The sequence below is a fragment of the Podarcis filfolensis genome (assembly GCF_964270895.1).
Source record: "Podarcis filfolensis genome assembly, chromosome: 1".
NCBI lineage: Eukaryota > Metazoa > Chordata > Lepidosauria > Squamata > Lacertidae > Podarcis > Podarcis filfolensis.
In genome coordinates, this window is record NC_139604.1 from 65409206 (window position 1) to 65437163 (window position 27958).

Below are 27958 nucleotides of genomic sequence, written 5' to 3' on the forward strand. Positions count from 1 at the left end.
ACTTTAAAAATGGCCGGATTACCTCCCAGCTTTCTGGCTCCAAAAACTCTTTTTTCTCTGTAGCTCTCAAGAATTCTTCCAAAGTCACTAACCGGTCCTTGTTGATGTCAACCTTTTATAAGAGGTACAAGCGGATAAGCACACTTTAGGTCATCAAACTTGCATTTGTATCCAGCATTTCAAAAGATGAATCAGCACACAGTATTTTAATGTTACAGCACAGGCACCGCATTATTCTGAGGGGGAAATGATGACTGAAAACAAAGTCGTCAGTGTGGCCAAATGAAATCCCCTCCTAAAACACTCACTCACAGCATAATCCAATGCATGTTTACGGTACTCAGAAGTAAGTCCTAATGTGTTCAAAGGGCTTCTCCTATGTAAGGTCCACACAGTTAATTCTTGAGAGTTCTTCAAAAGCTTGGATTCCTCACTGAAAATACTATACAATGTTACCAAGCAACTATGTGTATTTCATCCAGTCCTAATTTTTTAATGTCTAAGGGTCAGAATGCATTAGTGCCCACCACAAGGGACACTGCCATCCTAGTGATAACATTTTAGAATTGCTTGTCACTGTGACTGTCACCATCCTTATGTGAGAATTTCATATTCCCACTAGCAGCTGCCTGGAACAGACCAGGGATATAGAGACATTAGGGTGTGAAGTGTGTGAAGTGTGTGTGTGTGTGTGTGTGTGTGTGTGTGTGTGTGTGTATGAGATGAATGTGGTAACAAAAGGGTTTTGCCTACTACAATTATTTATAAAAGAGTGATGTTTTGGCCTCACCTCATTCATGACATGTTCTCTCATTCGTAGCCTCTCTTCTTCCATTTCTACCATGTCATCTTCTTCATTTTTGGGATCATAGACTTTCTCTAGCTAAAACAGAAGCAAATACATCACTGAACATAAGGAATATGCTTGAAACAGATTATCCATCCCTGTTATTGTTTAACTATATAAATACGTCAAACAGAGTTGGCTTCTGTTTTCAAATCAAGAAATTACTGCTTTTTATGCCAATGTACAATACATATTGGTACAAAATCAGTTTGAATTGAATTGAAGTCTTTTGGCTTATCCTCTTCAGACTGGACCAGTATATCAACTTTCCAAATTTTGAACTTATCAAGACATTTGGGCATTGGTCCACTCTGTATGTACAGATATGTAAAAGCCCCTTGCATTTCTATGCCTAGACACTGGAAATATGCATGCCAGGTAGCTAGTCCCAGCCTGAATATGAAATCAATAGCTAATTTAGTAAATGGCATCAGTTCCTGGTATGAAGTTTTTATGTTTTGCCCTTGCATCTATAGGTTTTAGCAATGGACTTTCAAAGTGTTGAAAGTAACTATCTCATATTGCTCCCTATTCCAGAATATATTGTTTTTCCTTGAATAATTGACCTGGGTTTTTTTAAAAAAAATATTTAGGCTTTAACATATCTTTGGTGGATACATAAATATTACCAGTGCTGCCATTTTTATATAGACAGAAGCCCTTAAATATCAACTAATTGTAAGGAAGAGTTTCCATGTAATGTGCATCACATACCTCTTTAGTAAACAGGGCTTCTAACTCCTGCTCATCCAGAAAATGATCATTATTGACATCTATAAAAAGTATAATGCATATAAATATAGAACACCGAAGCATTAGCACACTCATGCACACCAGGTCTAATTCACTTGTAGCACACTACAATTCCAACTTGATTAATCTAACATAATATTTTAGCACAGCACATTTATTTTTCTATTTAGCTACTGACCAGACTGTTGCTGTTGACTATTTGGTTTTGAGTTCTATTAGCAAAGAAAATCTAGAGGCATTGACAATTCTGCTCTTCAGGCTTCCATTCTCTTATAATGAAATTGGAAACCAAAACATAGCTCAAAATAAAATCTTAATACATAAATAGCCCTTTAATATATTCAAAATTCATACATTGCCTCTCTTTACCCTTCTCCCCTTGATAAGATCCCACTTAGCCACACCTATATTGAATCATGTTTATCTGCATTAAATCATGGCAGCTTGACTTTTAATAATTAACTTTTGAAGCAAGGGCCTGTTAAACAAGGGTGTGAACATCCATGACCTTTGTCTTTGTCTTTGTCTTTCAGTGCCTAACTGCTGTTTAGAAATTGTTGGTGCTACTTAACTTAGAAAGGAATTAACTATCTGTCTCAGATACTATTCTTTATATGTATCTGCTTCAGATCTGTCCAGCCCTGCACATTTGTCACAACACCATAATGTTGATAAAGTCACTTTGCCACACACAGCCATTGTGCAACTCTAGGGTGTAATAGCAGGGATAAACAGAGAACAGAAATGAGGAGGGGTTAACTCTCAGTCCCATTTCCTGATATTTTACAGGTTCTTTAGTCCCAGTGGCTGGAGGGCAGCTGGGACAACCTTGCCCAGACTTACTTGCTAACAATAACAGCAAAAGAGGGTTTTACTTTGCAGAGCATAGCCTTATAAGCTCTGGCCCATTTGCCCAGATCTGAGTATCGATTCTTTAACAGTTTTGGAAATTCTGCTTATTGCAACTTTAAAGAACCTTCAAAAGACTGAGTAATCTGTCCGGTAGGTGATGTATAATTACCAGACTAGTTTTCAAGTCCTCGAAAGGGTGATTGCCATGAGTTTTAAAAATACAAGGCAAGCTGAAAATGAATCTAAGTTGTAGTCCTTCTTCAAAATATTATTATTTTCTTCCTCAGTATGGACTCCAGACTGTTGAGGTAAATAGTGCCAGAATGTAAATAAGTGCAACAAGCCCACCAGTTATGAAAATTGTTGTGTTACAAGGACCTATACACATGTAAATAAACTCCAGTACAAAAGGGACACTCCAATGTGAAAATGCTGAATTAGAACTCAACTGTCTGATAAATTGTATCACTTCAGCCCTGATCTGCATAATGGGATTTTATCCTACTACCGATGTTAATTTACTTAAGATTCTTTGTTGTCACATGATGAAGGTATTGCTCCTGAGAAGGCAATCCCAAGAGTATCACTCAAGTTGCTTAATTTTTTACAGGAAAAAATTATGCTCCTTACCATGCAACTTGAAAAAAGTCTTTGGATCGAAATCATTGGGGTCCAGTCCATCTGCCTCCTCCCATACCTCTTTCAACTGGTCTTTACTGCCCTGTAAGTGGATCAGAAAAAGCAATAATGCAAATGATTAGATAGACATTTCTTGCAACCACATTGTGCCAAATAAATCCATATTACCTTTCTAAGAAAAGCTTCAAAATCTAGTTATTCCCCCCCCACACACACACACACTGAAAAGCACACATCTATCATCCATTAATGTCAACATCTTCAGTAGGAATTCCTAAATTGTCAGCAGAGGTGATAACAAAAATGAAACAATATGTTACACATGGTCAAGAACCATTTGGATCATTCTACAATGCCACTCTTATTAACAGATGGGCATAACATAAGGGGAGGTAGAACTTGGTCAGGTTCTATTCCCCATAGAAGAAGCTGTCATGAAAGCTGCAGCTCAAACATGTATTAGAAAAGTTTTCAAAGGAAGCAAAGATCTCAGTCCCTTCTCATAAATGTTGATAAAATAAGAAATGGCTGGAAAGGACGCATATAAAATGATATTTCAGTTCAGTAAAGTCCTGCCAGTTCAATAACCAAACCAAATTTAAGTGCATCTATAAAGCATATCCCACTACTTTTATTTATTCTCCTTTTAATGCATAACGCCTGACTACACCTTCACTATATGGTAGACACAAACCATGTGCTTACAGGATGGTTAACTTTGGGGTGATTACTGTGCTTTTTCTTCAGTTCTTCATACTTAGCTTCCTCTTGTCGTCTCTTTTCTTCATCCAGTGTTTTTAAATATTCTCTTCTTTCATGTTCTTTCATCATCTCATATTTCTTAAACTCCTCATGACGAGTCTTGTCATAGTTTTCTAAGTCACTTGTGGCCTACAAATTAAAAATCAATTAAGAATACTGTGTTTTTTGACCACTGCAATATGAAGCACAAAATACTCCTTTTATCCAAACTTTGTGTGTGTCCCAGCAGTGGGTCTGAGGTCATGCTGAACAGCTGATATACCGTATTTTTTGCTCTATAAGACTCACTTTTTCCCTCCTAAAAAGTAAGGGGAAATGTGTGTGCATCTTATGGAGCAAATGCAGGCTGCGCAGCTATCCCAGAAGCCAGAACAGCAAGAGGGATTGCTGCTTTCACTGCGCAGCGATCCCTCTTGCTGTTCTGGCTTCTGAGATTCAGAATATTTTTTTTCTTGTTTTCCTGCTCCAAAAACTAGGTGCGTCTTGTGGTCTGGTGCGTCTTATAGAGAGAAAAATACGATACTTCACACTCTTTCCTTCCAATTTACTTATGAAAGGAAAGCGTATATGAAGTGGTTTAATATCTGTCACTAACAATTGAAAAACCACATCAACTCAATCAATAAGATATGCAACACAGAAAATCCAGGGAGTTAAGCAATGGTAAAATTATAAGAGAGGCAGAGTCGCAAAGCTGATTCCACAATTTTGTGGGCCCCTTATACAACAGTCAACTAGTGTGCCCCCAACCCGAAATGTAAAGATATAGCCAAAAAGAAATAAAACTTCAAAGTTATCACACCCTGACCACCAGTACCATTGACCAGGCACTGCCTTTAAATGAGGACAGGGAGCTAAGCTGCCCAACGCATTCTTTTTTGAAATGAACTGCCACCACTACATCAATGAGGAAACTATTAGTTTTGTCTTTTTCCATTAACATTTGAGTGGGCTCCTGCAAAGCTGGGAGTCTCTGGTGGCTTCCTGGCCATCCAGTGCTCAGGGCTGGACAAGCTGATCCTGACTGGGTGAGTACTATAGCACACCGGAGCCAGTGGCGTTGCAAGGGGGGGCAGGGTGGTGGTGCACCCTGGGTGCCATGTCTCGGGGGTGACAAGAAGGCACCCCATGGGGTGCTCACCCTGCCGCCCCCCGGGCGCGGCGGCGCCAGCAGCTGTTGCACCGCCGCAGCCACATGTGAAGGATCCTCCGTTTGTGGCTGCAGCCGCGAGCGGAGGATCCCGCCACTGTCTGTACGGCGCCTGAGCGGCACCAGCGGCAAACCGCTACACACAACACATGCACGGTGTCACACGCATGCACGGTATGTAGCGATGCCGCACACGCACTGTATATAGTGGTTTGCCACCGGTGCCGCTCGAGCGCCATACGGATGGTGGTGGGATCCCTCCGTCGCCACTACAGCTGCAAGCAGAAGATCCCTCCGCCACCACCGCAGCTGCGAGCAGAGGATCCCACCAACGTCCGTATGGCGCTCGGGCGGCACCGGCAGCAAATCGCTATGTACAACGCATGCTTGGTGTCGCAGGTATGTGCTGTACGTAGCGGTGCCGCACATGCGCCCTAAATAGCGACGGCACACGTGCGTCGTATGTAGCAATGCCATGCATGCATCGTTCGTAGCGGTGCAATGCGTGCGCGGCCAACCGTTTGCCCCACCCTGGGTGTCGGTTAGCCTTCGTTCGCCCCTGACCGAAGGTTAAAACCCTTTATTTGAATGAATTTTTGCACTGCTTGAAAAACAACACACACTCTCAGGTAAACTGCTTAAGAACTGTGAAATGTGTCACTTAATGAGAAGCATACCTTTACTGAATGCCTCTGCTGTATCAGAATTACCTTAAGTGTACAGTACAAAGCAATTCAATATACAATTGCCATCAACCCCAGCCAGCATGGCCAAGTGTCAGGTGTGTTGGGAGTTATAGTTCAGAACATCTGCTGGGGACCAAGTTGGAAGAAGGCTGGGCAAGGTGCAAGGTATTTATATATATGCATTTAATTTCACCATACCAGCTCCAGACTGATAAAGCTGAGGAATCAAAAAGTTGGACCTCTCAAGGATTCCATCCCATAATGCTCTCAGATCTTACTGTGGCTTATTGTCCATCTGGGCATAGCTGGGGCCTCCACCACAGCAGAACCATCCCCACCAGTGGCTCCTGTAACTGTCCATCATCTTAACCCACCCATCCTGCAAGTCATTAACATTGGAGGGATCACTACTGGTCCATTATTTCTCCTCCCAACCAATCAACAACAGGAGGAGGGAGCTGGTAAGCCCAAGGCTTGCTTGCTTAGGCTCATTCCTACTTGTTAATGTTGTACAACTAAACTATGGTTTAGCATAACCTGAAAATGCAGCTGACTATGCCAGTAGTGCCATTCTGATTATGCTTCTGTCCATTTTTCTATAGTGGTTCTCACAGTCATTCTTCAAGAGCAAACTCAGTCCCATTTCCTCAATTCTCTATTTGCTTAAGGAAAGTGTGCTAACAATGAGTCACAAAGTCTCCCGGTGGAAATCTCACTCAGCTATGAACTCACTAGGGGGAGCTAAAAATTCACTATACTCAAGTCTCAGCCTCGCCATCTGCAACTTCATAATAATAATGTGGTACTATTTATTTTTAAAGGGTTGTTGCTAGCATTAGCGAAAGTGCATCTCAGATTAATAACGGTTTCGGGTTAAGAAGGGACCTCCGGAACAAATTAAGTTCGTAACCCGAGGTACCACTGTATCTGTAAGGCTTTCCCTCCTCTGACAGTTGTCCTTCCCAATTATTTAGTTAAGCAAAAGGGCCTATTTGGTGTTTTTGTGTCTGCAATACTGTTACCCTCCCCAAGCCTTCAGGAGAGGATGGATTGCAAATCTAAACATGCTTTTCAATTTCAAAAACAGAGCAAGCAGCTTTAATTGGCTGATTCATTAGCTCAGGGATGGGGACCTGGTGGTCTCTCCAACTGTTACTCATTGGAGCTGCTGTCCAATAACGTCTGGAGCATCACAGGTTCTCCATCCCTGCTTTTGATCTATGGGGACCAATTTTGATCACGTTGCGAAACACCTGCTTATATTTTGAGACTATTTTGATTCCATCAAGTTTAATGTGGAAAAAAGAGAGAATGAAAAATGCCCTTTTTGAAGATGGTGTTGCAGCTTTTGTTTATTTATTTGTAAGTTTCATTTATTTTTTGCTACTTCAAAAGAACCTGTCTTTAGGTTTTGGCAAAATGCAAATCAGTCTAAACCTAAAGCAGTTAACTAGTTAAAAGACAGGTGATTAATCAACGCAAAACTAGTTAAAATCTTTTGTACATATCCAAATACACTTACATAAAATTGCTAAAGGAATCAGAGAAGAAAATTTGCCAGTATTAGCTGGCAAAGGTCAAAAGAGCGCTCAATTTAAAGGCTCTGTAAAAACCTTCAAAGATTGCTTATGTTGGCTTGGGGATGCAAGTCGCATGAGGCACTATGAGAAAAATGAGCAGACTGTTTTCAAATGCACATAAATGTCTCCTGTGGCACAATATTACATTACGGAGCCAAATGGGATTCTCAGACTATGACTCTTGAGGTAACTATGAAAGTTATTCAAAATGGAGGCAGGGGAGGGAGAAAAAGTAGATTCCACTAAAGAAAAATACAGCAGTAGCAGCAAGCAAGCATCTGGAAAATATTTGCTCAACACTTACAGCTTTGATTAGCATGTCTAAATCTTTAGCTTCAAAAGTGTGAGGGTTGTCGTGGTTCAGATGTTCAAATTGTTTGAGAAGGAACTGATGGTCTATGCCAGAATCTAAAAACAACCCGTACAAAGACAGAAATGATTTAACTACATATATCAATATATATTGGACAACAGGTTAAGTTTCCTGGCACTGCATGAGGGAAGAAACATATTTTAAAAACACATTTATATGCTGCAGCCCTCAAGAGCAACTCAAGGATGGGCTTTAGCCAAAGTAAAATGAATATTGACACTCAAAAGGACACAACTGTCAAACTGTTGAGAGATTACACTATAATTTTAATAGGCAGAAACTAAAATGCATACTATAGCAGACATACACTACAACTATTCTGCACTTAAACCAGTTCCAATATCCATCATTTCCTCTAATAGCAAATGTTAGTTACTTAGGTGTTAGTTTGGCAGCTAAGCAGATTGTCACTCAACTAACCTACAAATAAGCTGGCAATTTCCACATACTCCAGGGACATAAAAGTATAGAATTTCTGAAGTAAAATTAAGAGGTATTTAACTTTAAATAAAAAGTAAAGGGGGGGAATCCGGGGGGGGGGGGAATCAGTGAGGACTGAGCATGCTCAGCAGTTTACAAAAGCCATGGAATGGGGAGTGTCATTTGGAAAAGAAAAAAGTGTTAGCCTTCTTGAGCCGCCTAACAATGGCTAGTATTCTGAAGAAGTGAAGGCCAGTATAATGCAACTATGGGTCAGGTGCAGATATACTGTTCCCCAATAAACAGAGTTAGGAAATCCAGAAGCAGGCTGTGATAATCTGTACTGCCTTCACTAGCAGCTTCCTTTCTCCCTTAACTATATTATGTTCTGGCCATTTCCTGCTAAATGGACTAGGCTTTTTTGTTAAACCGTCTACAAACACTAGTTAAGATGAGGCCCTGCTCTGCAGTGTAAGAGAGAGGAGAGGGGGAATTCACACAAATGAGCAAGGCTGCAGGGGAAGCATGTGGGTAAAAGACAGAGTAATATTATGTCTGCACCAGACTTGAAGTCTTTAGATTCTAAATTAATTCACTTTGAATTTGGCAAGGTTGGAGGGAGCACAGCTTGGGTGTGAAATGATTGGTGGGCGGGAGGGAGATCCAATGGCTTTCTGAAATGTGACACAATTCTTACAAATAAAGACTTCTATCTTTCTTTGCATAGAACCCTCATGTTGATCATCGTATGCACATACGCATCATATGCACATATGTATAAAGGTGGGATAATGTCCCAGGTAGTGGATTTCCAGTTGCCCAGCAAGACTTTCGCTTCCTTTTCTATCCCTGCTGCCCCCATGCAGATTTTGGGTTATGCAGGGGACAGGGGAAGCGGGGTGGTGGTGGAGAGGAATGGGAAGTCCCACCATGTGTGCAGAAGTCTATTCTACTCAAGAATGGACACAACTGGATGCCCCCCACTGTGTATACATCTACAGAGGTGTTTGCATGTTTCCCCCTCTATTCTGGCATGTTGGATAGCTCAGTCAGTAGAGCAACAGACTCTTAATCTCATGGTTATGGGTTCAAGCACCATGTTTGGCAAAAGATTCTTGTATTGAAGGAGTTGTACTAGATGACCCTTGTGGTCCCTTCCAGCGCTACAATTCTATGAAATGGCTCTCAGCAAGGAACGTTTTAAATGTCACTAACTGCAGAAACTGCTAACCAGGAAAATTATTATTAATATTCCTCTCACTATCCAAATAATTTTGCTGTTTGAAAGTCTGCTTAAACAGTGAACTTTTCTTTTTTAAAGTAGAAGCAATATTTCATTAAACAAGACCCAGCAAGGTAAGTCCAGCTGTGTGTGGAGTTTAAGAGCAGAAGCACTTCTTTTAAACTCCCCCCACCATCCCAAAGCAGAATTGTGATTTGCTCTGGTGTGCAAAAATTCAGATTATCTTTCTGCCATGAACACAGTGAAAGCAGGTCAAAGGGGGGGGGGGAATCTGTAATGGATAATCATGTAAACTGGCCCTAACTGCTTTAGAGAAGAATGAAAACTGTTTCATGAACTAGATAATCTATCTTCATAAAGCCTGGCCTTACACTCTATTCCCCTGAAGCACCATTTACTGCTGATTGAAATGTAAGCATTTCAAATGCTGTAGAGAACAGGCCAGTCATCCAATACAGCATATCCATATTTCACATTGCAAAACATTTTCTTCTCCCTATTTCTACATACTACACCTGAAAACAAGGACAGCGGCAACAGAAAAAAGATTTTGCACAAATTGTGTGTGTGTTTGTGTGTGTGTTTATTAAGTGTCACTGTTTTGATAAGTATTGCAGCTGCATTATGATAACTATACATGGTACTTTGAAGAATATGTATTTTATCATACTGGACATAATATCAACTGGTTTTCTGAAATCTATCTTTTCTCTCCTTTAGACATTTTTTCAAGATATTGCCAATAAAAGGTGTGGTTTTACTGTGACACATGTTACGGCCAGTGGGCCGGATGCTGAGCTCTCCTCCCTTTGTGGGTCACTTTGACAGGTAGGCAGCGCCATCTACCAGTCAATCAAATGTTGTCAGGCAACTTAATTTCAAAAGAAAGAGTCCCGATTCTTCCCCTGCATCCAAAAGAAAGTGCAGGGTAGCAAGAAAAGGTGCCAATTCAAAAAGGGTTGACTCTTTGAGGCTAAGGAAGAATCAGAAGTGCACTTAAGAAGGCAATTCCGATTCTTCTTCCTTTTAGCCACAGCTTGAAGTTTAAAGCTGCAGTAGGAACTTCCCTGTACCCTACATCCAGTACTATTTTTCTAGAAAAAGAGGTGCTGGAACTCACCATAAATGCCTCCCTCGTTCTCTTACAATGGCAATGACGCCCACCTGAGAGATACTTGAACTGAGTTCCGGCCACTTCCAGCTGGAAAAAAGCCCTGCCTACATCATATATGAAATCAGGCCAGGCAAAGGATGGCATGGTTTGCCCAAAACATCCAATATCCTGGGCCTAGTTGAGCTTGATTAGGCCCATAAACCATAAAACAACATTCAGCTTAAAAGATAATTCTCACATTTCTGCTATGCATATTAGAAATACCTGCTAGTCCGTGGATTAATTAACATTGTTTCAATGAATTCATTGCAATGCAATCTGCAATTTAAGCATTTTGGGGAAATGATCATAAGTGTTTAACTTCTACACAAAAATTAGGAACAAGATGCTACTGCATTTTCATAATATCAGTATTACAGGGGTAGTATTAACTCATTTTATTTTTGCTCTGTATTCTCATAACCTTGCAAACCTTGTTTTCAAAAAACCTTTCTAAACAGGTGGCCCGGTCAGATAGTACTTTGCAGCTCATCAATAGTTTAGTGTTTATATTCCAGTGAAGTATGTTGCTGGTCCTCAGTGAGAAAAGTAAAACTTGCAAAGCTCAAGAGAAATTAATGAAGAAGCTACAAAAGTATTTGACAATATCAAAATGGAACTCGTATAGTTGTCTTTTCTTAAACCATTTTCCCAAATGTGTGTCTGCTGTTTCCTCAGAACTGGTCTGTCTTGTTCTCCTAGATTTCCAAACAGGAAAGGACTGTGTAATGAGATGAAAGGAAACACCAAAGCTCTTACACCATTCTATTTTATATTAATCTCTGCTACTGTTGTAAACAAGAGAGGCAAATGAAACATTTTTGCTTTGTGTTCTTACCTTGAAATGAATCAATCTTGGCTTTAATTAACATCCTTAATCTTGCAACCTCTTGTCTTTTCAGTTCATCCAGCCTTGTTCTCACATGATGGCTAACTAAATCTAGTTCTTTGCTTAACTTTCCACTCTGTCAATAAAGAAAGCAATTGATAAAGGTAGTCAGTTAAATTTTTTTAGAAGTTAACTGTGTTCTACTAGGTTCTCAACAGAGAGAAGACGGTGAAGCATTTCACAACTGACATGTTGCAACTGGAAGGACATATTACCTCCTTTTATCATGGAAACAGAAGCCAAAGTCTAAGATCCACAGGTTCCATATATAATAAATAAATGAGTACAGTAAGCCAGTTAAGGATCCAATCCAATTTTTAGTCCAAAGTTGTGTGAGCACTATGTTGCTGACAGAGAGGTCTTATGCTTAGAAGGCCTTCCTTTTTCACTTAGGGGTGGCGGAACACAATGCATGAAGCTGAGATAGATAAGCAGTACTTCCCTTATCTAAAGATAGGAGGAAGTCCTGCACAGAAACCTCCACACACTAGTGCTCCCACACATTCTAGGAGCAGCTAGATAACACAACCCTGTTCAATACCTGATCCCACTGTGAACAATTGCTATCTGCAATTGTTGCTGTCATATTATCATGAAGGAGCTGAAGGATGTTCACAAATTTATCTGGGCAGCCAATTTTCAGAAGGACAGTCGACAGAGCATTACAATTTCAGTGTCAAAGGCCTTAGTCAGGTCAATAAACACCATATACAGGGGTTGGTTTTGCTCTCTGCTTTTTTCTTGAAGCTATCAAGCGGTGAAAATCATGTCCACCGTACCCCTAGAAGGTCAAAAACCATTCTGGGATTCAGGAAGGGTAGCCTCAGATATTGTTAGGAGACAGTTTGCTAAGATCCTTGCAAGAATTTTGATGTCCACAGCTAATAAAAAGATGCCTCGATCGTTTCCACAATCCGTTTTATCGCTTTTTTTAAAAGAAACTGATAATTTAGGCATCCCAAAGTCTGCTGGAATCTCTTCCCTCCCCCAGACCTTTTTGATGAGCTTGTGAAGTTGTTGTCTAAGTTCAATTCCACCCACTTTGAAGACCAGAAGGTATCCCATCAGGTCTGCTGGCTTTGAGAACAAACTCCATGTTACCTGTATGGCGTACTGGCTCTTATCAGAATATAAGAGGAGCCCAGCTGGAGCAGACCAAAGTCCCATCTAGCCCAACATCCTGTTCTCACATTGGCAGGGAGATGCCTATGAGAAACCCACAAGCAGGGCTTGAGCACAACAGCACTCTCCCTGCTTGTGATTCCCAGCAGCTAATTCTCAGAAGCATACTCCCTAACACTGGATCCAGTAGCTATTCTCCATGAATTTGTCTAGCCTCCTTATAAATGACAAACCAGAGTACAGTGGTACCTTGGTTTTTGAACATAATCCGTTCCAGAAGTCCGTTCGAGTTCCGAAATGTTCAAAAACCGAAAGCAGAAGCCTCAAAACGCAAGCCTCAATACAGAAAACTCAAAACAGAAGGTGTGTTTCCTGTTCGACTTCCGAGGCGCGTTCGAAAACCGAGGCACTTGCTTCCAGGTTTTCTGCATTCGAGTTCCGAAACGTTCGACTACAGAGGCGTTTGAAAACTGAAGTACCACTGTGCTCTACTTCTCTCTCTTATTTTTCTAAACAAGCTGCATGCTTACACAGTTAAAACTACATACCTTTATTGCCTCTATGTCGGCTGTCTGGAGCTTCTCTCTGAAATGTTTGTCTGTCTCCAGGACATCTATCACTTGCCTGAGGTACACATCGTAATAAAGCCCAGTATCCTTCAGGAAAATGAATATCAGTTTGGTAAAAGAGGGCCAAAGAAGAAAAGCATTTCTCTTTCTATAGAAATATTTCAGACTAAATTAGGTGAGATCTTTAGCCCAGCTGTGATTCTAAGACCTAACTATCAGTGTCCATAATGTTTTATCTAGCGGTGAAGATAAAAAAAAAAAATCACATGAAGCAGCTATAAATACACATTCTTTGGGGAACTGCAGTTTCTGTGGATTTAACTGAGCTCTTTAGAGATGTCGTTTATAAAGAAAACTCAGTAGTACAGAAGAGAAAGAGGTTATAAGGGAATAAATAAGATATATGTGACATTTTCTCCATAGCTTTCCTTCCTCTGTTTTTCTTCTAGCTTTAAGAACCCAGTTAATTTTAGGTCTCAAACTAAATGAGATTTGGGGAGGTCAGTGACTGGATCCCCATGGTTTCTTTAAGTTAAAATCAGCCAGGTTGAGCCCAAATAATATTTGGGGTCTGGTGTTCCAGTACAGAAAACTTAAGTCCTTTTCCAATATCATATGGTTTATCGCTTTTTTAAAATGGAGGATTTCTTTTCTCCGCTGAGAAATTTCCTATTCAAAACACTGGATAAAGTGGTTTGAAGTCAAACTGCTTTCTCTGAGAGTCAAAATGGTCCGGTTAGTTCATTTCCTCACTCTAATTTTCTTCTATTCTCTCTCTCTCTCTCTCAATATTTTCACAAAGCTAACAAAAAGAAGAAGACCTAAATCCAGACCCTGAGTGCCACAGATGGCCCTGAACAGTATTAATACTTTAAATTCAGAAATAATATTCCATCAGTTCAGCGGTAACAGTAATATACACTTATAATATTGATGCCATTACAAAGTATTTATTTCACTTACCGGATTATCTATTTTTGCATTCTCTACTTGTTCTTCCGCTTTTACCTTTGTCTTGTCTATGTCTATAGGCACAGCTTCCAGCACAATAGCAAGATAGGTCAGGAGCAAAACACACTGTTGTAAGAAAACAGCTTTCCATCTTATCTGAAATAAAACAGCAAAGTATTTTTTCTAAGCATGTAACCCTTTTTATCCAGGATTGCTCCTATGGCAAAAACAATCGCGTCAGAAGTATGAGGAATCCCAGATGCATGCCTTGTCAACTTAAAAGAGGCTAAAGTAGAACACCTTTAGGTATGACAGGAGTGACTTATAGTCGCACTCTCGTGAATTCAAGCTGCAATATCGGAAGTGGGCCAAAACTGAGGTGTTAGCATTAGTGAGCAGTATGAACACAGTTCAGGACTGGTACTAACTATGAACACAAGTTTACACATTTCTGGTTAATAATGCAAGAGATGAACATATAAGACCATATGCAAAGTGTCTGGTAGTGGCATCTTGACATCTGCCATCATATTCTGTACTATCTTCATACCATTTTTATAGTACCGTCCTCCTATTCATTTTCACAGCAACACTGCATACTCCCTTTTTACAAATGGAGAACTGATACCATTTCCCCAAAAGGCTGTGCTGGCATAACAAATTTGGGGGGTTGAGCTACAGAAGCAACCTGAGTAACCTACATGAACCAGACTGCACTTCAGTTGAAATAAATCTATGAAATCCAAGCATGTAAGCTTAACCAAACTGTGGGTCCAATTATCACTGATCCTACTACTACAACAATTTAGTCCCTGAGCAGTTCCAAGGGAAAAACAAATCAGGTGTTGGAACTTTCAAACCTTGGAAGAGCACACATGAGAAACAGCAAGAGAAGAAGATAAAGTTTATCTGTTGTTGTTTTGTCTCATATTGACAAAAAGCAGCCTCTCGGGCTAATATACCAGGACAGCTTTGTACTAAATATGAACTACTGGTTTGCAGACGCTAATAAAAATATTATTGCTTATTCTAAATATTTCATTCCATATTTCACAGCTTCATTTGTTATTATAATAATGCCTTGAAACATTTCCAATAAAATACGCCTTTGCAACACCAGTACAGCAGCATGTTTTGTGATATCGTCTTGGCAGTACACTCAGTCCTAAGCAAATGCTGAGTGGTCGAAGATGTACTCGGGTCAAGCTGTACCACAACATCATCTCACTAGAACCAACTGTGCTGTCACAACTGCTTGTTGTTTTCAGTATTATCAGTCTTGGGAAGCTTGGTCAGGTTCACTATGGCTGCATTAGAGTTTTAACCAAACCAACCCACTGGGGTATATTAATTTCTAGCTCTCACTTGCATGGCAACTTTTGTTAAGCTGTGGCCTCTACTAAAAGTATGTGGCAGATGAGTGTATGAACTGACCCAGTATATGTAAATCTTAATGATTCTAATCAGAAGTATTAATAAGATAAAAGAAACTGCTTAGATGGAGGCAGTGCTTTTTTCTGGGGGGGATGCAGGGTACACATACCCCTAAACATTTTGTGAATCTAAGTTTGGCCTCAATGAGGGACAATATTTCAATATGAGTAGGAAAATGAGTGTACCCCTAAACATTTGGGGGGGGACTGCATGGCGGAACTTCATCCTCCAGTAACCAGAGACCAGCATTGAGTGTTAGAAACTCAGATATATAAGCTAATTGCCAAATGGCACCTTAAACCTAGGTTATGGTCACCATAACCAACAGTCTAGTCACCCTTTTGCAGTGAAGTTTATGACTCAAATTATTCTTATAACTAATTTCATTTCAACACTACTTTATATTTTAAAGAATGAATCTCAAAGCAGTTCATCACACCAGCCACTGTCTAGCACCATCACAGAACTGTAGAGTTGGGATCCTGAGTATCATCCAGTCCAACCCCTAGGATACTGGAATATGCAGCTGCCCCATACAGGGGTTGAACCTGCAACCTTGGCATTATCAACCTCTAACCAACTGAGCTATCCTGCTTTTGCTGCTACCACTAGTGCACGAGCAATTACAATGCCAGTATTCAGCATCCATAGTAGCAGAGAAGGCAGAACTAAGAAAACACTAGGGAACAATGGACTCAAAGGTTCATATCTGAGAAATCAGAACTCTTACACCATTCTTTGGGGCTGCAGGAGATAAAAATCTCAGTAGCCTGCGATTCAGCTACACTTGAATTCATGTCTCTTTGCAAGCTAGGAGCAAAGTGAGATAGTCAATGAGCTACTAACAGCAGCAAAACATTTATCAGGACTGGGGATTAAATAGGACCCTTCGCTGGGGCTTTTGCTCTGACATCAACAGGTATTTAGGGACATCCCACTGTTTCATTTATGATATGATACAATAAGCAGTCACAGCCCATTATGTGACCATGCATAAATTATCATGGGTTCACTTTCTGTAGTAGCAAGCCATAGTAGCATGGCAAACATGTTATCAAATGCAAAGTGGCATGTCCTTAGATTATCAGCACCCCACATTCAAGAACTATGGAATGAGTCTGATTTTGAACACAGACAGGTATAGCTGTGAGTCACAGCTCTGACGTGGAATGCATAACAAGGGTAGTGACGCCAGTCGATGCAAAATTCATAAATTCAATGATGACGGTGAGCAAAAAGAAAGCATGCCCTTTTAAATTAATTGATGCACACATCAGCATAACAAATATTAACTATGGTCTTGGAACCATGTATGCTTGCATTGCCTCGCCTGGAGGAATTCTACAGCTTCCAAAAGCCTCTCAGATTTCCCAGAAAATACAAGCATATCCTAAAATCCTAAATGGGAATTTAGGCCAGTCAGTCAATTTTATTGCATATAGCCAAAGGCCTTTACAATGGACGACAGAGAATATAAGGAAAAACTTTAATCTAAAACCATACAATGTAGCCTGTAACAGTTTACAACATAAAAGAAACATTAACAGTTAAGACTGAAGTGTGTTCACATAGTTGGAATGGAGCTTCTTGGCTGCCAGCACAAATTTGGCTACCTGGTGTGTAATGTATAGATGTTTATCTGCTAGGAGTTCAACTGTCACTTCCTGTGTGGATCAACCTGGAAGCCAATTAAGAATTGGCAATATACATTTTCCTCTGGGCATTGTATACAGGGGGCAAATCAGCAAATAGTGTGTAATGTCCTCTACCTGATTGCATCCACATATACATTTGCGATCCATATGGGGAATTCCCCTATACCTCCCCTCTAAATATGCTGAGGGCATCTGTTGGAATCTTATTTCTACAAAGGCCCTGTGTAGTTGGGGGAAGGTCAGAGTCTCAAGGTAAGGGGGCCTTGAATGATTGGTCTTAATTTGGGGGTACCAAGTAGAGTAATGGGGGGCAATCATGGATGCTCTGTCTTGGTTGGCATCCTGAGCAAAAATCCAATTTCTAAGGTCACGTGGGCTAAGGGCTAAGTAGTTCTCCATTTGAAGATTATAAGCTTATCTTGGCACTTTTGTGCCCAGCCCCTTGTCCTTAGTTGCTCTAACCAAAATGGGAATTTAGGAGGAAGTCAAGACACATAAGATTGCACTGTGAATTTAACCTGTCTCATCTTCCAGCATTTAAACACAGCAACCAACATAGTAAGTGTAAGACTGTCCAGGCCAATTTGCTGAGCTCTGGGTCAGCCCCCTGCAATGAAGACAGGAGGTTATGAAAGCTTACTCTCAGCGATATCAACCACAGGCATCTACAGTTAAAGCGTAGTACATTTTGGGGAAGAAACCCTAGCGAGAACCTGCTTGCCAGTGCCAGGATAGATAGATCGAAGGTCAGGCCACACATGTTCATGCTTCAAAGTTAATCACCCTGAAGAAATTAAAGAGTTATAGGAGCCAATTCACATTTCACTTCTTGGTTAACATTTTTTATTACATGTATTTTAAAATAGTATTTTATGTCACCCTTCAATATAAACATTTACTAGGTGTTTCAAAAGAAAGGAAGAAATCTACACAATAGAAGGGAACATAACAATAATACTAAAATTCAAAACAAAAGCAATTAACATCTTGGGAACATTTATAAAAGTTTGTCTGGAACTAAAAAGATAGCTACCAGGTTACGCCTTGCTAGGAGGAGAATTCTACAATTGTGGCACCCCAACTAAAAATGCCCTTTCCCCAGAAACCACCTGTCCCACTTCTGACAAGCAGGGACATTTGGAGAAAGGCTTCAGATTAGAAGAAAGTAATTCTTATCGATCCTTCAAGGACTAGCTGCAAAGGAAAACAGGGCTGCTGTCCCTTTAATGGCTGCACAGAAGAGGGAATTTTTGGCAGGTGCTCCTTGGCATGTAGAGGTGAGAAAAGCTGCACCTGCAAGCTTCTGTGTCTTTAATACTTGCAAGTGTGGCTTTTCTCACCTCTCCTGCTAGACTACAACCCCTCCTCCTGCCTTTTCCATACTCAATCCCTCATGTTTGGCACTCCTCATGTTAACAGAGGGAGAAATGATAACAGAGGGAGTAGCACTACATGAACCCTAGTGAAGGTTGTTGCCCCTGCTGCCTCACATCTGGAACAATCATAGAGCAACTGTTATTTGATGGAATTTGTACTGATGACTGTTTTTTAAATGCACCGAGCTGAGGGGGTATAAAATTGAGAAGATCCATTGGGGGGTGCCAAATTTTGGCCTCACTCAAGTACCAAAGATTACCAAAGTCCACTCTGCAGCAGGAGAGTGCCATGGTCTTCAAACCCTGCTTAAGGACTTCAAAGAGGCATCTGACGGGCCACTGTGTGAGACAGATTCTGGATTAAATGGACCTTCTTAGGTTCACAGATGTCTTAAGTATCAAGTGGCTGCCTCTGCCTGGAGGGAGAAATACTTTGGCAAGCTGGACATAAACCTACAAGTTTATGACGACTTCTTATCGTCCAAACAGAAATTTATCTTATACAGTGGTACCTTGGTTGTCAAACAGCTTGGCTCCCAAACAAACTGGCTCCTGAATGCCACAAACTCGGAAATGGTCCGGTTTGCGAACATTTTTAGGAAGCAGAACTTCCAACATGGCTTCTGCGGCTTCCGATTGAGTGCAGGAAGCTTTTGCAGCCAATCGGAAGCCGCACCTTGGTTTTCAAACAGTTCCAGGAGTCAAACGGACTCCCGGGACAGATTAAGTTTGACAACCAAGGTACCACTAGAATACTAATTACCTTAAAATACTGAGGGAGATATTTTACACAAAAATTACTGGTGAATATGTGCATGAACCACCACTTGACTCCTCTACTGTTGATGGCTGGCAGCTGCATGTGCAGGCTGACTCCATGTTTATTACGGCCTCAGCCCAGTATACCTGAAGGAGCATCTCCACCGCCATGGTCCAGGCCAGACACTGAGGTCCAGCACCGAGGGCCTTCTGGCGGTTCCCTCCCTGCGAGAAGTGAGGTTACAAGGAACCAGGCAGAGGGCCTTCTCGGTAGTGGCGCCCGCCCCGTGGAATGCCCTCCCATCAAATGTCAAGGAAATAAACAACTATCTGACTTTTAAAAGAAATCTGAAGGCAGCCCTGTTTAGGGAAGTTTTTGATGTTTGATGTTTTTAATATGTTGGGAGCCGCCAAGAGTGGCTGGGGAAACCCAGCCAAGGGGGTAGGGTATAAATAATAAAAATATTATCATACATTACTATTATTATTTATTGAAATTATATACCGTCTGATACCCGGAAGTCTCAGGGCGGTTTACAGTCCATTCATATGTGCCGTCAACACCAAGGCAGAATTTTCACATTGCCTTACACCTATGATGCTGAAAAGCCAATTCATGATTTGGAAAATTTGGGAAAGTTATACTTAAGAGCTTTTGATCACACTAGCTGGCTCTATAGCTCATCTGAACACAAATTAACTGACTGGCCAAACAGGAATTCCCTCATAGAACATATGACCTTTCTCCTTAAATCCCTTTACTGGCTTCCTAGCTAATTTAGCATCTGGAACAGCCATATTTTCCTGAGCCTTAACTCCGTCTGGCCTCGCCCTCTTTTTTTTTTCTATACTGGTTGAACTGGGATGGCTGGAGTAATGTAGTTCTCCTGAGATCTGTCAGCAGAAGACAAGATCTTTTCAACTCTAAGCTATAGTCAGCCTGCTTTAAGATGACACGACATTACAATCTAGGTGCCTCCCATCCCCCCAATCTCCTAATTTTGGTTTCCAGAGGGATAGCCATATTAGTCTCTTGCAGCAAAAATACCAAACATTCTTATGCCATATTTATTGTTGTAATAAATTCGTTAGTCTTTAAGAAGCCAGCAAACTCTTTTTTTCCCTTTTTTCTTTTTGAGATATTACTGACTATAATTTCCAAAGGAGAATGAACTGTAAAAAAATACTCAGCCTCCCCACTCCTCTTTTTTTCTTCTGTACAAGTTGGAACTTGTAGAAAAGCTATCCTGGATATATTCTTTCAAGGTTATGTAAGTCATAACTTACCAAAGAAGCAGAGTATGTATTTAGAATACATAACATTTCTTTACGACTTATGTTTTCTGTATTGTTTTTAAACCTATTTTTGTTGCTTTTATTGTATGGCTGTAAATCACCTTGGGACTTATTGTGGAAGGTGATTCACAAAATAATAAATAAATGTAAACATGCACCCAACAACTTTGTTGAATACCACCCTTTTACATCCACAATGAAAATATACAATAAAATATTTCCAATTAAACAACATAGTAATGGAAGTCGGAGGCTCAGATAAAGAGAATGCCTGGGTAACCAGGTGTGTCTTCAAAAGCTGGCAAACACCAATACTGATAAGGCATCTCTTATTTCAACAGGGAGCATGTTTTTAACATCAGTGAAAAAGCTTCCTCCATATCACCATAAGCTGATAATTATTAGACTCCGGCAAGACTAACTTGATTCCATTTGATCACCTCAATGCCCTTACCAGGAAATGGAAGGAAAGTTGGTCTTTTGGGTAACCTGGTTCAAAGTTGGATCTTTTAATCCTATATCCTGTCCCATGATATAATATCCTATTCCTAAAAAATCCTTGATAAACAACTGCCCAATTTTCTTTTAAAAGTACAGAAAAGGAAAAATTCTAGTTTATACTGATATGTTTCAATGAATTTCAAATATTTGGATACTTTGAAAATATTTCACCTCATACCTCTTTCCTTCAGGTTAATTATACCCTGCTAAGGAAGTGATGCAAGCCTCAAAAAAGAAGGAAGATCTTGCTAAAGCCATTCTCCACAGTTGCACCATTAAACAGTCAAAATGTGGCCTGTGGTTGTACCTCAAATTTAACTGAACATGGTATTAGGTTTGATGTTCTTCCAACAACAATTAAACACTTTGATGTTGCATTTTCTCCAGTGAGCTCAATACAACTTACGTGGTTCTTCTCCCATCCTCATTTTATCCTCAGCCTAACCTACATTGGAAGTTTTTAAACAGCAAATGAAGCAAAAAGGCTTTAAAATAATAGTGACTGGCCCAAGTCTGTCAGTAAGCTTCATGGCTAAGTGTATTTGGGGGGGGGGGTTATCTACTGCATCATACTTGCTCAGACATTTAATAATTATTTTATACAGCACCATCAATATTCCTGAGCCCACAGAGGATGCAATGGAAAATGCAACAGAGAGACAAGAGCAAGAAGGGATGAATGTAACCAAATGCAGTTACACCTTCTTAAAACTGGTCACAGTTGGAAATGAGGATTAATGGCATGAGGATTAAGGGGGTAAACCAAGGCCACCCAAGAAAGGGTGTAAGGAGGGATTTGAAGGAAGAGACACATTGCATATATATTCAGGGAGGAACAATTTTTTTTCCTTCTCAACTTTTGGATATTTCCAATAATACATGCCAATATATTATTTTTTTCTATAACCTTTTTAAAAGGAAAAAAAACAAAAAGGAAGGCACCAATCACAGGAATGGGGGAAACCTCCAGGTGCAAATTCCTTCTCAGGGGCACTCTTAAACCACTTTCAGCTGCACCAACCAACTTGTTTCAGGCAAGACGGGTAAGTTAACAAAATGCGGTTCTACTTAGCATCTAATAAATTTCTGGCACCAAAGCAAAGGTATTCCTAATAATTTGTTTAACACCACCACCAATCCATTACATCAGGAATGGGGAACCTGTGGCCTTCCAGATATTGTTCAACTCGAAATCCTAACAGCTCCAGCCAGCATAGCAAATGGTTAGGGATTAGTTGTACTGTGTGCTGGGAATTCTGTTCATCTGGATGGAGGTGTGCAACTGGCTTTCAGTGGAGTTTGCACATCCTGAAGGGCCAGGCACAGAGCTTGTAAGTTTGTCTTCTGAGCCAGGAGAGTCCTTATCAGAGGAGGACCAGGAGCAGCCAGCCTTACTACACTTCTTTATGGTTATTTGTCGCTTTACAAGTTCCCTGCAAGGCAGAAGGGTAAGAATGCAACAGAAAAATCTTCAAATGGATGAATTTGCCCTTGCTCTATGTGGAGCAGCTGGCCAATCAAAAATGGAAATAAGACTCCCACCCATGTGAAATGAATTACTTTGCTAAATTCAGTGATGGCCCAATTCCCAAATAAGGCTGTTGACAATACTGTACTTAATATAAAAACCGTTCTTCATTTTCAAATAAATCTCTTATTAAATTCAGATAGTGTGATTATGCTGAAATAATTGTCACAGTATAAATGCCACAATCACTGAAGTCCTGTTTTAATCTTCTGAGAAGCCAGGGGGGACCACAGGTACTGGCAGTGACATGAGAAACTAGTGTCAGAGGTAGGTATTATTTGTCATCTGCCAAGGCCCACACCCTTCCAGCAGGCCACGATCAATTCCCAACATCTCCTGGCTCTGGTGCTGCTGCTCCTTCCTGCTGTCACTACCTGCCCACCTGTTTTCTCTGAGTATTCAAGCAGTAGCAAAAGTAACAAGAAAGAACAACACTGTCCCTTTGGGCAGATATGCAGACTGAGACCAGAAGGAGAAAGCAAGTTAATGGTTAGTTGGGACACTAGTGAGGAGGTAGGCACACTCAGGAATGGCACCCATTGAGGACATCTTGCACAAGGGACCTAGCCAGGACTAATGTTATCCATCTTATCTGAAAACATGAAGCCCTGAACTGCATCAAAACCAGTTCAGCCAAGGTTTTCTTGTGAATGTAAAAGAAAGCTTGCTTCCATGCACACTTTTTTCCTCTTTTTACACATAACAAGGGCTATGATGAATCAACAGGTCACTGCTTTCATTCATTGCTAGAACCATTTTATTTCACAGTGTTTTTAAAGAACTAAATAATCATTGTTCTGATAGCACAATAAAACAAAGTGGCAATAGTCTACCATTTAAAGGAAACAACCCACGTGCCTACATCAAGGAGCTGACTCTGCTTACCTACAGATTAACTTAGTGGGGGGGGGGGAATTAACTTGGATGTAGCTGACATATTAAGGACACCTTGCATAAAAAATAAAATACAAGGAACTGAAACATACAAACATACAGCGTAAGACAGGCTTAAATATGCAATAATTGGGGAGCTTACTCATAGATTGTGGTCCTACCATGCCCATCTCAAGAAGTAACACAGAAAGCACTTGATTATACTTCAAATACTTTTGTACCCCAACAAGAAAGCAGTTACTGTATGTGTGTGTGTGTATTACTTTTTGCTGCATTGTATATTTGAGGACAAGAGTTGCTCACATAATGCCTTTATCACTCCATCCCATTGATGAGTTAAGAAGAGTAAAACTGGGCATACTTCTGGCTTTTTAAAAGCCCACTTCTTTTTCCCTAGGTGAACTGATGTCATCACAAGGTCACAGGCGTTAATTCTGCCATTCAAAAGGGAACTTTGACTACATGTGCTAGCTAGCATGAGTATCCCAGGTGCAGCTAACCCCTTGGACCAGCTCTTCTCCATCAATTTAACCGAGGCTACACTTCTCCTACCTTGGGCAAGCACACTTTCTCAGAAGGTGGCAAGCTCTGCAGTGCCAACAATAGCCATGGCTCACCACCACCCAATTTGACAGCCCCTTAGTTGAAAAGCAAATAAACCCATCAGACTCCCACTTCCCACCCTGCCCACGGCTTAAAATGTGCTGCCAGAATAACCTGTTGGGCAAAGAAGAAACTTAAGAGTGACACCTGTCCACTCAGCTCATTACCCAGGGAGGGGTCCAAGCAAGTGCACCATCCCAGCGGGCAGCCAGCTCGCCCCTTCTGGTCCAGCTTTGGAGGAAACCTGACTTACCTTTATCTCGCTGTGATTCATAGCTATGGAGACGGAGAGATCCTGAGCGTCTTCCAGCTGATGTGGCTTCTCCCTATTGTGTACTCGCGTGCTAGGAGAGAGAGGCAGCCTACAGAGCCCCCAGCAACAGCAGCCCAGTTGCCAGGCACCTGGTGGCTTCTTTTCCGCCCGCCTTCCTTCCTTCCCCTTCCCTGCCTGCCTTCCTTCCTTCCTCTCAGCCTCTCTTCGCCGATACACCCCCTTGAAGCAGATCTGTAGCAAAACCTAGTTCCCCCGTTCCCATAGTAATAGGCACCACCTCTCGGAGCACGCGGATTGGTGGAGCCTGTCCCCCTTCTGGACATCGCGTAGGGCCACGATTGGGCGGCGGCGAAGCAGCCGTGTTCGGTTGCGCAGGCGGCGAAACAGGCCTGGGGAGGTGCGTTGCGCTGGGGGAAGGTACGTGGCGGTAGCGGCGGTGGGCGGTGCTAGTTTGATTTCCCCGCCCTCCCGCTCAGTGACGCGCCGCGTTGAGGAAGAATAAAGCCGGGAGGGGGCGGTGAGTTGATACAGAGGAAGCTGCCAGTGGCCAAGAAGCCTTGGAAGAAGAGGAAGGGGGAGCCCGAGAGTTATTCATTTTGAATCAGTCATTGTCCCTTGGTCCCAGTATCTGGAATTTCCCGGAGAAGGAGGATCCCCAGGCGCCAGTAAATTCAAATCCCTCCAGGAAGGCAGAGCCCTCCAGTACAGACGTCCCTTTGCAGATATGTGGGACCCCATGATCAGAGCTGTCCTAGAAGAATAAAGTTTTATTTTATTTATTTAATTAATTTGCCAGCTGCTTTATTTTTCCCAGAGCAACCTAAAGCTACTAACAAGCAAACAAATAAGAATATAAAGTCCACATAGCTACATTAAAACATAAAATTTTATGTTGTGAACAGCCCTGTGATGTGATCTTTGGATGAAAGGTGGTACAAAAGGGCGGCATGGGGTGTGTTGTGTTTATGTGCACTCTGCGGATGTACGTGGGGAACAGAACCCCCATGCGAAATGGTCTCCACCTGTATGCAAGCACATCTCTCTGTCTTTAAAACAAGTAAAGCAAAGAGGTCAATGGAATAGCATTCTGTTGCTTTGGGTAAAGGTAAAGGTAAAGGGACCCCTGACCATTAGTTCCAGTCGTGGCAGACTCTGGGGTTGCGGCGCTCATCTTGCTTTATTGGCCGAGGGAGCCGGCAAACAGCTCCCAGGTCATGTGGCCAGCATGACTAAGCCGCTTCTGGTGAAGCAGAACATATAGCATATTCCAAACACCCAAAACTTGATTTTGGGATAAAAAGATTTGAGACTACTCACTACCAAGGAAATGTAATAAGTGAATAGAAAGAGAACCTATCCAGTTGATGCTGACACAAAACCCCACACTTATACTATATAAAAGAATATGTTTCACCACCCCACCCCTCGCCTCCACCCTTCTTCTTTCCTGACCCTATACTGCATAACACTTACGTTTCATCTCAAATGTAACTGATCTGTAGAGAAGACAATACAACCTGAAAAAGAGACAATGCATGTACTTTTATAAACCAAGAAAATCTTTCATTAAAATTATTTTTTTAAAAAATAATAATTTGAGACATCTAGAGAGAATTTGTAAAAGCTCAGATCATATCAACTCAAAACAATCTTAAACCCTATGTACTTGATCAAATGCTGGAGGGGGACTTTCGTTTTCTGACTTTTAGTTAAACTATAGGAAGTGTTTATGTTTTACTTTGGAATCAAGGTTATTTATATATGTATCTTCACATGTTCTTGTCATATTTGGGTTTTCTTTTTCATAAATCAACATTATAGAATGTGAATTATCAAGCTTCGTGTCTTTGTAATTTTGGGTTTTTCTTCTTTATTTCATTCATTAAGGGAATGTTTATAATATTTTTAAAGTTTTCTAACATGTACTAACATCTACTCATACCAGAGTGATTCTCCAAGATCTTATGCAGAGGAATTCCAGTTTGGCTTCCTGAAAGTCATAGAACTATAGAATCATAGAGCTGTAGAGTGGGAAGAGACCACCAGAGTCATCTAGTCCTGCCCCCAGCAATGCAGGAGTCTTTTTGCCCAATGTGGGGATCGAACCCACAACCCTGAGATTAAGAGTCTCATGCTGCACTGATGGAGCCATCAACCCCAATGCAGGATTTACTTTTGGGTAGACATGCACTTGAGTCAGGTCAGAAGTCTATCTAGCTGTGGACAAATCAAGCAAGGCAAGATAGCAGTAGTATAGCTTAGATGGAGGGGGGAATTATTAATTGTACAGAATCCTTGCCCCTACTGGATATAGTAGCTCATGAAACACAGAAGCTTGTGCATCTGGTAAAATAAGGCCATTAAGTGGGGGGTTTAAAGTGCACCACCTTGCAAGTCAAAATAGTTTTAAATTAAAGGTTGTAAACAAATGTGCTGTATATCAACAATTTTTCTGTATGGTTAAACCTAAACACAAGTCTTCCAATTGATATGAATGCAGGGAAAAGGGGCTTCAGGAGGGGATCACTGGTGTATTAGGGGAGTTATGCTGGCGTATCCATAGACACATAGAATTGTAGAGTTGGAAGGGACCATCTGTTGTGTTGTGGGGCTTATGCCAAATCCTATAGTCTCTCAGCTGGCAGATCTTCAATAGGCCTGAATATAAAACCATGTAGTGCTGCTGCATCTTAAACTTTGAAGAAATGTGTTTATTGCTGTCGGCCACATTGTTCCACAGTAAATGCTACCCACACACAAAATAAGCAAAGTGCTTTCACTACAGTTGGGATGATTATTTATACTGAAAAGAGGGAAACACACATTGCCGGTAATCCTCACAAAACAACTGTTCCATTTCTTAGCAGACAGCTGCAGCAAAACATGATCTATTTCCCAGCGAGAGCAAAAAAATCTGCAGACTGCCAAGTGTTTTCCTTTTCTCGAAAAAGGAGGAAATAGCACTTGGCAAAAACATACCACATACCTGTTGCTAAGAAATCTAGTTTCTTCCTGAAAGTGATGCTTAATTTAGAATGCTTTCAGTGCCATGCATCAACTGTCATTTCCATGTCTATCAATTCTTGGGGTATATATCCTGGAAAATATATGTGGTTCTTCAAACCAATGTTCATTCAAATATTTAGTTCAAATTAACAAACCTTCATTGCATTTAAATTCCTCTGCTAGTCTCATTAAGGCTTGTTTCCATATGTTTTGGCAACAGAGTTGCTGTCCAAAATCCCTTCCTCGTAACTCAAGAGAAGTGTAGTACTGGTGTATAATCCTCCTCCCTGCCTGTGTGCGTAGCTTCACTTCTAAAAAACAAGATGCTACGGCCCATGTCTGTCAATAAATACCACTTGTGGTGACGGTTCAGAATTTAAAAACCTTCCCTTATTTGGGACATGTGTCAACCCTTACTTTAAAACTCATAATTCTGCGCATGACCAAATGCAACATGGGGCTGTTGAAGCAGCAGAAGAAGGCCTGAGACTACTGTGCAAACTCTTGACTGATTGCAGACCAGTCTGCAATGTACAAAAGCACACTAAAAAAAAGACCCATGTGTGTTTCAATGGCTATGTGTATGCACAATCTGTATAACAAGGCATGAACAGGACTCTTGTTAGTTGCAATAACAAAAAGT

General features: G+C 41.0%; 1 protein-coding gene across 1 annotated transcript in view; it reads right to left on the bottom strand.

Moving 5' to 3' along the window:
• Positions 1 to 24705, bottom strand: part of NUCB2 (nucleobindin 2) — a 30270-nt gene extending 5565 nt beyond the window's left edge. Inside the window, exons 1-10 of the mRNA XM_083590286.1 lie at positions 24289 to 24705; positions 14002 to 14145; positions 13018 to 13125; positions 11297 to 11423; positions 7574 to 7677; positions 3797 to 3982; positions 3083 to 3173; positions 1562 to 1620; positions 791 to 883; positions 23 to 112 (exon numbers count right to left, since the gene is read on the bottom strand). Coding sequence (XP_083446412.1) covers positions 23 to 112; positions 791 to 883; positions 1562 to 1620; positions 3083 to 3173; positions 3797 to 3982; positions 7574 to 7677; positions 11297 to 11423; positions 13018 to 13125; positions 14002 to 14145; positions 24289 to 24309 — 1023 coding nt within the window. The 5' untranslated portion in view covers positions 24310 to 24705. The remainder of the gene's footprint in view (positions 1 to 22; positions 113 to 790; positions 884 to 1561; positions 1621 to 3082; positions 3174 to 3796; positions 3983 to 7573; positions 7678 to 11296; positions 11424 to 13017; positions 13126 to 14001; positions 14146 to 24288) is intronic.
• Positions 24706 to 27958: the final 3253 nt, after the last annotated feature.